At 52.2% G+C, this 10,978-nt stretch overlaps 1 protein-coding gene across 1 annotated transcript; it reads right to left on the reverse strand.

Annotated features, from left to right (window-relative positions):
* Positions 1-8,216: 8,216 nt before the first annotated feature.
* On the reverse strand, positions 8,217-10,978 carry LOC149863805 (galactoside alpha-(1,2)-fucosyltransferase 2-like). The gene is made up of 2 exons (XM_090049724.1): positions 10,949-10,978; positions 8,217-9,323 (listed from the first exon to the last, which is right to left on the reverse strand). The coding sequence occupies exons 1-2, from the start codon at positions 10,976-10,978 to the stop codon at positions 8,217-8,219; spliced, it is 1,137 nt and encodes a 378-aa protein (XP_089905850.1).

A 10,978-nucleotide genomic window follows, 5' to 3' on the forward strand; every position in this document is an offset into this window, starting at 1 on the left:
AAATCTGGCATAATCAAGTTCCCAGAGTCTCTGTGAAACAAAGACATTTGAATAACACCAGTCAGAATATTTATTCAAATAAGCCATATCTAAATATTGTGTGCAAAGGAGGAGAGTGGGGGAGACTGAAGGAAACCTCAGCAAATTCAGGGCAAGCCACATGCCAGGTCTGCCTCCCTCCTGCCTCTCTCCCAGCTGATATAGGTGAGCATCTGTATTGTGCTCTGGCAGGTGGCTAGGTAGGCATAGAGACATAAGCTTACTCTTGTGCTTTGGGGTATAATCAATAAAAGGGCGTTTTATAAACCTGTCTCTTGCCTCTTCAGCTGACCTGGGTAGTAATAATACCCAGGGACAGATCTGAGACTAAGGGAAAGGGGTGGGTGGCTTGCAATAGTGCAGTCACATCCCCCTTTGATTTATGTGGCACCCAAACTTTAAAAGCAACTGCCGGGGGGGGGGGGAATACATTTCTAGTCAGGCAGCACTGAGGGAGTCAATTGACTTCATGGCTCATTATCACCTCTCTGTTTCCTGCTAATTTCTCCACTCCACAGATATTAATGACCCTCTATCCTTTTTAATGGTCTTGATGTTCCACTATTCAAAATATCATTTCCCCTGCAATTTTGCTGCCTGTTTGACATTCCTGGCAATGTGTCTCTTCTATTCCACAGCTCTTCAAACTGTCTTTAGCTCTAGCTAAAATCTTTAATACAGGTGTGGTCACATTAACTCAGGTGTAGAAATGACAGGCAAAATACTCAGGATTTTGTTTTATGAATCTGATTACCAGACAGACCTTTAACTATAATGACTACAGGACTCATGATATGATGTCTTTGGACTAGTATTGCCAAGCTGGTTATGTTTTAGACTGGAGGAAGAATGTTTTGCATTTGAAAGCTAGTCTAACTTTATCCCAGTGACATAGCTGATCCAGTAAAAAATCTCACTCTTATAAATCCTTGCCTCTCACGCAGTTTCTGGACCATCAGAGCTACATCTTTCCTCTTTCATATTAAAAAAAAATGTCTGTAAAGAAAGAGCTGACAAAAAGAGGTCCTACAGGGGAACAAGGACTTTTAAAACCTGAAAATCCATGGAAAAACTTGTTGGGGAAGTAGGATACATGGATAAGTTTGGGTAGGAAGGCCTGTGAATACAAATGATAGCAAGGGAGCTGTCATTCAGGGACTGTATGCAGCGGCATAAGAAAAATCAGAAAAAATAAGTGGGATGTTGGCTGCCGAGGTCTCCTTGCTTTGCCTGTAGCAGATCAGGGTGTTATGTCTTGTGTTTCATAGTTTCATGGTTGGAGGGGACCTAAGCAGATCATCAAGTCCGACCCCCTGCTGGGGTCAAATGTCCTTGGCTAGGTGATTATCTAGCCTCCTTTTGAAGACCCCCAGGGTAGGAGCAAGCATCACTTCCCTTGGAAGTTGGTTCCAGCTCCTAGCTGTCCTGACTGTGAAGTCGCACCTCCTGATGTCTAGCCTGAATCTACTCTCAGTCAACTTATGGCCGTTGTTCCTTGTTACTCCTGGGGAAACAGGGACTCTCCCATTGCCTGCTGGTCCCCCTTGGAAAGTTTATAGACAGCCACCAGATCCCCTCTCAGCCTTCTTTTGTGGAGGCTGAACGAGTTCAGGTCCCATAGCCTCTCCTCGTAAGGCCTGCTGCCCCTGACCATGTGAGTGGCCCTCTTCTGGACCCTCTTGATGCTGTCCACATCCCTCCTGAAGTGCAGCGCCCAGAGCTTGGAGGCAGTACTCCAGCTGTGGCCTGACCAGTGTCGCATAGAGGGGGAGGATCACCTCCCTGGACTTGTTCGTGATGCATCTGTGGATGCATGACAAGGTGCGGTTGGCCTTCCTGACTGCATCCCCACACTGCCGGCCCATGTTCATCTTGGCATCAATAGTGACACCAAGATCCTTTTCTGCCTCTGTACTGACAAGAAGGGAGTTCCCCAGCCTGTAGGTATGGTGCCGGTTGTTCCTCCCCAGGTGCATCACCTTGCACTTGTCTATATTGAAACCCATCCTATTCTCATCCGCCCACCTCTGTAACCTGTCCAGATCAAGTTGTAGCCTGTCCCTGTCCTCTAGCGTGCTCACTTCTCCCCATATCTTAGTGTCATCTGTGAATTTGAACAAGGTGCTTTTTACCCCCTCGTCCAAGTTGCCGATGAAGATGTTGAACAGTGCAGGCCCGAGGACCGAGGCCTGGGGGACCCCACTGCCCACGTCCCTCCAGGTTGAAAATGACCCATCCACCACCACTCTCTGGGTGCAGCTCCCCAGCCAAGTTGCGATCCAACTGACTGTGTAGGTGTTGACAGCAGTCACCTAATTTTTTTAATGAGGATGGGGTGACAGACAGCGTCAAAGGCCTTCCTAAAGTCCAGAAAGACTACGTCCACCACGACATCTGCATCCATGCTTTTATGACCTGGTCGTAGAAGGCAACCAGGTTGGTCTGACACAGGGGCAGGCAATTATTTTGGGCAGAGTGCTGTTTACTGAGTTTTGGCAAGCCATCAAGGGCTGCATGACAGGCAGCCCAGGGCAGATTAATAATAATTTTCTAAATTTTTTAGGTGCCCTGCGGACTGGATAGAATGGCCTGTGGGGCCGCATCTGGGCCCCAGGCTGCATTTTGTGCACCTCTGGTCTGACAGGACCTGCCTCTAATGAACCCATGTTGGTTGCACCTAAGCATAATCTCCCCTGCTGCTCCCTTATAGATGTGCTCCTGGATAATTTTCTCAAAGAGCTTCCTCAGGGTCAAGATGAGGGAGCTCCAGGAGGAGGTTAGCAGGCTGAGGGGAATCAGGGAGGTGGAGAAAGAAACTGATGGCTATTTCCTTTCCCTGCAGGGCCACACACTCAAGGAAGAAGCACCTCGGGAGGTGTCCTCCGCTGCAGAGTGGCAGACGGTTACCTCCAGAACCAGAGCTGCTTGTAACACAGCAGTACCAGTTCCTCCAGGCCCTGGCAACACTGGAGGAGAAGGAGGGAGGAGGAGGCAACCGGAGAGGAGGCAACTCCACACTCTCCACACTCCAAACAGGCCGAAGGAGCTAAGCAGTCCCGAAGCAGAAAGCGTCAAGTGATCGTCATAGGCGACTCCATCCTGAGAAGTACAGAGGGCCCCATCTGTCACCAGGAGCCCTCAACACACGAGGTCTACTGCCTACCCGGAGTAAAGATTCAGGACGTGACGGGGATGATCCAGGCCATGATCCAGCCCACTGATTACTACCCCGTGGTCCTAATCCACGTGGGTACTAATAAAGCAGCCAGGAGAAGCCCTGATCACCTACTGGCAGACTACCACGGTCTGGGGGCGTGCTGAAAGAGAGAGGTGCACAGGGGTATTCTCTTCTGTCCTACCAGTGAGCGGATGTGGAAGACGGCATGAAACTTGCATCGCAGAGACCAGCTGGTGGCTTTGGAAATGGTGTTTCAAGGCAGGCTTTGGCTTCCTTGACAACGACCCGCACATCACGACGAGAGACGTGCTCGTGTGGGATGGGCTCCACCTTTCCCCTAAAGGTGGGCGTGTGTTCTCTTCTAGGGTGGCGGATCTCCTCTGGCAGGCTTTAAACTAGGCTTATCAGGGGAAGGGGAAGATGAGGGCGGAGGAAGCCTTGGACCGCTAAACCAAGCAGCACCCACAAGTACAGCCCAGCCTAGACCGATGAGTGGACATATACACAGGTTAGCAACAGGGGCCAAGGCAATGCTGAGATTAGGGGGCCAGCGCACACGTCCACAGGAGGCCTCAAATGCCTCTACACAAACGCTCGTAGTATGGCAAACAAGCAGGAGGAACTCACCCTCCTGCTAGCTGACACCAACCCAGACATAGTGGGGCTCACTGAAACATGGTGGGACCCAAGGCATGACTGGACGGTGAATATCAAGGGCTATAGGCTGTACAGGAGGGACAGGACACGGAGGCAAGGTGAGGGGGTGGCGCTCTACAGTAAGGAGGAAAACACATCCTCACCAGGTAGCACGGAGTCAGAGGAGGGGCACACAGAAGTGCTCTGGGTTACAATACAAGGCAGTCAAGGGGAAAGAGACTTAACAGTGGAGGTCTACTACAGACCACCCGACCAAGGGGAAGAGCTAGACCAGGAATCCTTAAGTCGGCTCACGGAGGTAGTCAGGCCAAAGGACGTGGTCATCATGAGGGACCTGAACTTTCCAGACATCTGCTAGGAAGAGCAGTCAGCCAGACCTGACCACTCGTGTAGGTTCCTAGCCGAGATACACGACCTCCATCTAACCCAGGAGGTGCACAGCCCCACCAGGGGAGATGCCTTGTTGGACCTGGTGCTGGCCACGGGAGATGACCTGGTGAGGGGGCTGCGGGTGCTCGACCACCTGGGCGACAGTGATCATCGCCTGCTGGGATTCACCATCCAGCGCAAGGTGGCAAAGGCCTGCTGCAAGGCAGCAGCCCTAGATTTCAGGAGGGTGGACTTCAGTGAGCTAAGGAGAATGGTCAGAAGCACTGAGGTCCCAGAGGGGAGAGGAGCCAGGTGTCCAAGAAAAGTGGTTGCTCCTTAAGGAGACGATCTTCCAAGCCCAAAGGGAGGTAATCTCAACACGCATCAAAGGGAGCAGGAGGGCGCAAAAGCCCACATGGCTCACCAGAAGCAGCCGGGAGTGTCTCCCAGCTAAAAGGGAGACATACACCCAATGGAAGGGAGGGGCCACCATGAGGGAGGACTATACTGCAGTTGCTCAGGGATGCGGGGGGGGAGTAGGGGGGGTCAGGAAGGCCAAGGCAGAGATGGGACTGGGACTAGCTACTCAGATCAAGAACAACAAGAAGTCCTTTTTTAAATACATAGGGATCAAAAAGAAGGTACCAGGTAATGTGGGGCCCCTGCAAGACACACTAGGAAATCTGGTTGTCACATCAGATGACAAAGCTAACCTATTTAACGACTTCTTTGCCTCCATTTTCCTGAGCAGGGACCAGGGGAGGCGCACCTAGGCCAAGGTCAGTGAGGATCTAGTCAGGGAACTTCTGGAGGGTCTGGATGTATTTAAATCAGCTGGTCCGGACGATCTCCACCCCAGGGTGCTGAGGGAATTGGCTGAGGTCATTGCGGGACCCCTGGCATGGCTGTATGAGCACTCGTGGTGCTCTGGTGTGGTGCCAGAGGACTGGAAGAGGGCCAGTGTGGTTCCCATCTTCAAAAAAGGGAGGAAGGAGGACCCGGGGAACTATAGGCCAGTTACTCTTACCTCGATCCTGGGGAAGCTTTTTGAGAGAATTATCCTGGCGCATGTCCACAAGGGGCCAGCGGGGGAGATTATGCTTAGGGGCAACCAACATGGGTTCATTAGAGGCAGGTCCTGTCAGACCAACCTGGTGGCCTTCTACCAAATCCTTAGATGCAGGGGTAGCAGTGGACATAGTCTTCCTGGACTTTTGGAAGGCCTTCGACACTGTCTCTCACCCCATTCTCACTAAGAAACCGGGGGACTGTGGTGTCGACACCCACACAGTCAAATGGGTCGCCAACTGGCTGGAGGGCCGCACCCAGAGAGTGGTGGTGGGTAGGTCGTTTTTTGACCTGGAGGGATGTGGGCAGTGGGGTCCCCCAGGGCTCGGTCCTCGGGCCCGCACTGCTCAACATCTTCATCAGCGACTTGGACGAGCGGGTAAAAAGCACCCTGTTCAAATCTGCTGATGATACTAAGATGGGAGGGGATGTGAGAATGCTAGAAGGAAGGAATAGGCTGCAATCGGACCTAGACAGGTCACAGGGGTGGGCGGATGAGAAAAGGATGGGTTTCAATATGGACAAGTGCAAGGTGATGCACCTGGGGAGGAACAACCGGCACCATACCTACAGGCTGGGGAACTCCCCTCTTATCAGCACAGAGGCAGAAAAGGATCTTGGAGTCATCATTAATGCCAAGATGAATATGGACCAGCAGTGTGGGGATGCAGTCAGGAAGGCCAAACATACCTTGTCCACAGATGCATCTCAAGCAAGTCCAAGGAGGTGATCCTCCCCCTCTATGCAGCACTGGTCAGGCCGCAGCTGGAGTACTGCGTCCAGTTCTGGGCACCACACTTCAGGAGGGATGTGGACAACATGGGGAGGGTCCAGAGGAGGGCCAGTCGCATGGTCAGGAGGCAGCAGGACAGGCCCTACAAGGAGAGGCTACAGGACCTGAACCTGTTCAGCCTCCACAAGAGAAGGCTGAGGCGGGATCTAGTGGCCATTTACAAACTAGTCAGAGGGGACCAGCAGGCACTGGGGGAGTCCCTGTTCCCCCGAGCACTACCAGGAGTGACCAGGAATAACCATCACAAGCTGGCAGAGGGTAAATTCAGATTAGACATCAGGAGGCGCTACTTCACTGTCAGGGTGGCTAGGATCTGGAAACAACTTCCAAGCAAAGTGGTGCTGGCTCCTACCCTGGGGGTCTTTAAGATAAGGCTTGACAAACACCTTGATGGGGTCATCTGGCCACAGTACTCTTTCCTGCCATGACAGAGGGTTGAACTTGATGAACTGCTCAGGTCCCTTCCGACCCTGCTAACTATGAAACCCAACCCAGCCTGTCTTCACTTACAGCCAGGCAGAGAACCCTGCCATCCAATCAACCCAACTCAATCCATTCTAAGGGCCTGAGGACATCAAGATCAGATGGCCCCAAAGTTCTCGGAGATGCTGCAGTGAGACCAGCAGAGCAAGCACAGGCCACTGTCCTCTGTGCTCCACTTCTCCATGGGTCTGGCTTCCACCTGCTCCCACCCCCAGTTTCTCCCTCCCCAAAACTCCCCAGCTAGGCTAGATCAGGAGCCATGTTACAAGGCATGCTCTACTTGTGGAAAAGGCACTTAAGTAGGGACATGATAGCAGTCTTCAAATACTTGAAAGGATTCCATAAAGAAGAGGGAGAGCACCTCATCTCTCTTACTACAGAGAGTAGTATACAGACCAATGGCTTGAAGTTGTAGCACAGTAGGTTTAGATGGGATACCAGGAAAAATGTCTTCAGTGTTAGAACAGTGAAGCAGTGGGCCTAGGGACTGCCTAGGAAAGCTATGGACTCTCTATCGTTGGAAATGTACAAGAAGATGTTCATAGCTTCATAGATTGTAAGGGGCTGGCAGGGACCTTGCAAGATCATTGGGTCCAGCCTCACTTGCACGAGGCAGGAAAGACAACTGGGGTCAGGTGACCCCAGCAAAGTGACCATTCAGTCTCCTCTTGAAGATTTCCAGGGCAGGTGATTACACCACCTCTGGAGGGAGCTTATTCCACAGTGTGGACACCATAGCTGTGAAGACATTTTTCCTAATGTTGAGCCTAAAATGGTCTTCCAGGAGTTTGTGACCATTACTCTTGGTTTTCCCCAAGAGTACCCTGGTAAACAGCTGTGCGCCAAGCCCTTGATGTATTCCCCTAATATAGTGATAAGCTGCTACTGAGTCCCCTCTCATTCTTCTCTTTTTTTAGGCTGAAGAGACCCAAGTCCCTCAGCTTTTCTTCATATGGCTTGCCTTGGAAGTCTCTAATCCTACGGGTAATCTCCGATAAGCATTGGTCAGGGAAGATGCAGGAGTAGCTATGCCCACGTTCCATTAAGGCTTTGCTGGTTGCCACATGGGGCTGAAATCTACACCCTCCCCCCACCCCCCAACTCCCCAGCACCTTTCTGCTACATGTGCAGGGTGTTTTTAAGCCTTCCTCAGAGGCACTGGGTGTTGGCTGCAGCCAAGGCTGGGGATTGGGACTGGGCTGTGCCAAGGCACCTGCTGGAAATTGAACCTTGAGGTTCCTGGCTTGAGAGTCTTGCTCCTCCACTCAGGGTCAGACCAATTGCCATAGCAGGGTCAGGAAGGAATTTCACCCCATGATCATATTGGTATGGACTGCAGGGGGTTTTGCCTTTCTCTGTAGTGGGGAGGGAGGTAGGCCTCTTCCCAGGCTCTCTCTAGTATATATTAACAACTTTTGTAACATCAAGACGTCTATCTGTGGCAGATTCAGGTGTCTTGTGGTTATGTCAGGGTTGACTGTGTGATTTTGCTAACAAATTGGACAATGGATTTATATAGGACAGCTCAATGGAGATGCCGCTCCTTAGGCAGCGGGGTTAGACTAGATGACCTCTGCAGGTCCCCTCCAGATGGACATCTCTAGGATTTTATGATTCTAAGTCTATGAGTCAATTTATTGATTGTTTGGGGTCTGTGGCCTGCTGTCCAGGCTTAGGGGGGTCTGTTTCTAGGGACAAGAGTGGGGAGAGGTCAGCACTGATCCCAATCCACTCAGGCAAAAAAGCAGCCGAAGGCTTGAAGATCTGAAGGAATGGGGAGTCAGGCAGAGTGTAGTTGGCCAGGTAGATGGTCTCCCCTTTTGCCAGATAGGCAGCCCAGATGCCAAACGTCCCAATGGTCATGATTGTGTGGTTACAATGCGCCAGCAGTGCAAAATCCCTCCCTGGAAACAGCTCCTTCCCATCCCCAGCGAAGTACACATCCCCCCTTGAAGCATCAATGTTCTTTCGGCACCAGTCCATCCCATTGCTGGTCACCACAAAGACTGGCTCCTCATACTTGGCCCGGAAGTAGCCCATGGCTTTCTCCAGGTAGGCTCGGTCAGCCACTACCCCCTTCCAGGTTGTGCGCATCAGTTGGACATAGTCCCCCCGGCGGACGTGGATGCCCACATAGGTCACATTGCGGCGCTGGCCACGCAACCTGGCCAGGTACTGGTTGGCCTCATCCCGGACATGGTTGCGGAAGGAGAACTGCCAAAGGATCTCATCCCGGAGATGGTGGTAGAAGGTCCAGGAACAGGGGTATCCCGTGAGCTGCACATACTTGCCCTGGATGTGTCTGTACTCCTCTGACATCCAGTCATGGAGCTGATAGTTCCTCCAAGGAATCCTCTTGACCATGTCCTTGTGGAGCACAGGCAGCGTGATATGAAAGAGGGAACCCAGGTGTTGGTGCATCTCTGGGAGGATACAAGCCTGATGCCCATTCATCTTGGCCAGGGCATAGAGGGTGGCATATTCCCCCATTTGGTTCCCTAGGCGCCCAATGGAGTTGACTGTCCATATGCCCTGAACTGAGGAAGTGTCTTGGCAGTGCCTTATGGGTTTGGGGTATGGTAACCTGTGCCTAGGGTCACTTTGCCAGTCATCAAGGAACAGGAAGAGAAACACTGACAGGAAGGCCAGGAGCAAAAGAATCAGGAGGAAGACCAGGGTGGAAGGGATCCAGGAGACCATGACAGCCACAGCAGTAAGAGTGGAGGTGGCTCCAGCCTGGGAAGAGAGGGAGAAGAGTTGCATGAGACTCAGGAACATAGCAAGAATTTCAGGATATTCTTCCAACACTCTCATCCATGGTAGGCCACAACCATTGGCCATGATGGCAGTAGCAGAGGGCAGTGGGACAATGATAGTCTTTGTACTCTTCTCTTCTGGAGGGATGGATGGAAAGATGGTGGATGTAGGATATAGAGAAGTTGCCAGGGAATTGTGGGAAGGGAGTGGTAGAATGTAAATGGGAGTAGGGATGAGTAGATGGAAGGACTGATGGATGTTGTGGTCCACGTCTGGATACATGGCAGGGTTTGTTGAAAAAAAGGGTGCAAGGGGTGTTGCTGGGAGTGGAGGACAGAAGGAGGAAGGGAGGAAGGAGCACAGGGATGCTGGAAAGACTGATGGAGAATTGGAAGGATGTAGGGGGTAGATAAATGGATGGGAAGCATGTGGTTGGATGCCAGAAAAGGAGATGGAATGAGGAGTGTGTTCAGAGTGGAACTGATGGCAAGTGTGAAAGAACTGCAGATGAAGGGAAGGATGACAGGGAGCCGCAGGATGGAGGGAAGGGAACACAGGCTGGGAGGAGAGAAGTGCCCCAGTGATGAAGAGCAAAAAAAAGCAGAAATTGAAAGCTGTGAAGGCCAGGATGTCCCAAACTGGAGACGCTCATGTTGACACCCATTTGGAACCCTGAGTGGCCAGACCTAACCACTAGCACCCCTCAGGCACCCGACTAGATAAGTCCCAGGCGGCCCTGCTCAGGCCCAGCCCAACCCAGAGGAAACTTTTCCATGAACAGCAGGAACTCCCAGCCTAGAAAAGGCAAACATGCACCTGCACAATCCTAGATATCCCAGCTGATAAGATTGTACCTGAGCTACTTCAAGACCAGCCCTGCAGAACAGTAATGCAAACAGAGTAGGGGGATGGGGCTGGAGCAGGCAGCACAGAGGCCCACGTGTCCCCAGATATGAACCTATTAGTCCTCTCTAAGCCAGGGCCCCCATGCCTGGTCCTCGCCTTCTGAGACTCACAGCCCACGTCAGCAGCAGGAATTTGCCTTCCGGAGCTCAGCTGGAACCCATGGACCAGAAACAGGAGTTACCAGCGAGGTCCATAGCACCCCAGAGGTGCCCCTACTCCCTCTCAGCCACAGCTTTGCTGTGTCACTGCAGGGACAGACAGATGTCTGGACGGCTGAATGGATGGGGGTCTCCAAAGATGGGTGGACAGACAAACAGAAAGGGTGTCTCCTTTCTGCCAGGAAGGCTGGCTGAATAGATGGACGGACAGACAGTTCTTTGTGTGGCTGGACAGAATGGAACGTGTTCACGGCCAGAGGGACATCGGTGTGTTTGGGTGACTGGAATGATGGGTATTTTAGGAGAATGGATGGACATAGGGAAGTTGGGGCGGGGGGGTGGTTGAGGAGGGACCGGCAGACAGACTGATGCCCGGGCCAATGGAATTGTGTGGGGAGGTGGGGGTAGATGGCTGGGAGGGAGACTGTTGGGGGTGGATGGCTGACATGTAGGGGGTGTCGTGGCTCTAGGGCTGAGATCCTGGCTCTAGGTAGAAACAACAGAGGCGAACTCCTGGCTAGAAGGCCCATTGTTCCTTACCTTGCTGGGCCGGGACCCGGAGGGAGCCAT

The sequence above is a fragment of the Crocodylus siamensis genome, chromosome 5, assembly GCF_052110815.1.
Source record: "Crocodylus siamensis isolate JL-2025a chromosome 5, ASM5211081v1, whole genome shotgun sequence".
In the NCBI taxonomy this organism is placed as follows: Eukaryota; Metazoa; Chordata; order Crocodylia; family Crocodylidae; genus Crocodylus; species Crocodylus siamensis.

Bases quoted from the DNA above. Each gene is read 5' to 3' on its own strand.
- LOC149863805 (XM_090049724.1), bottom strand. From the start codon at position 10,978: ATGGCTCCCTCCGGGTCCCGGCCCAGCAAG. The intron at 9,324-10,948 runs GTAAGGAACAAT...CTCTCTTCCCAG, and splicing joins CCGGGTCCCGGCCCAGCAAG to GCTGGAGCCACCTCCACTCT.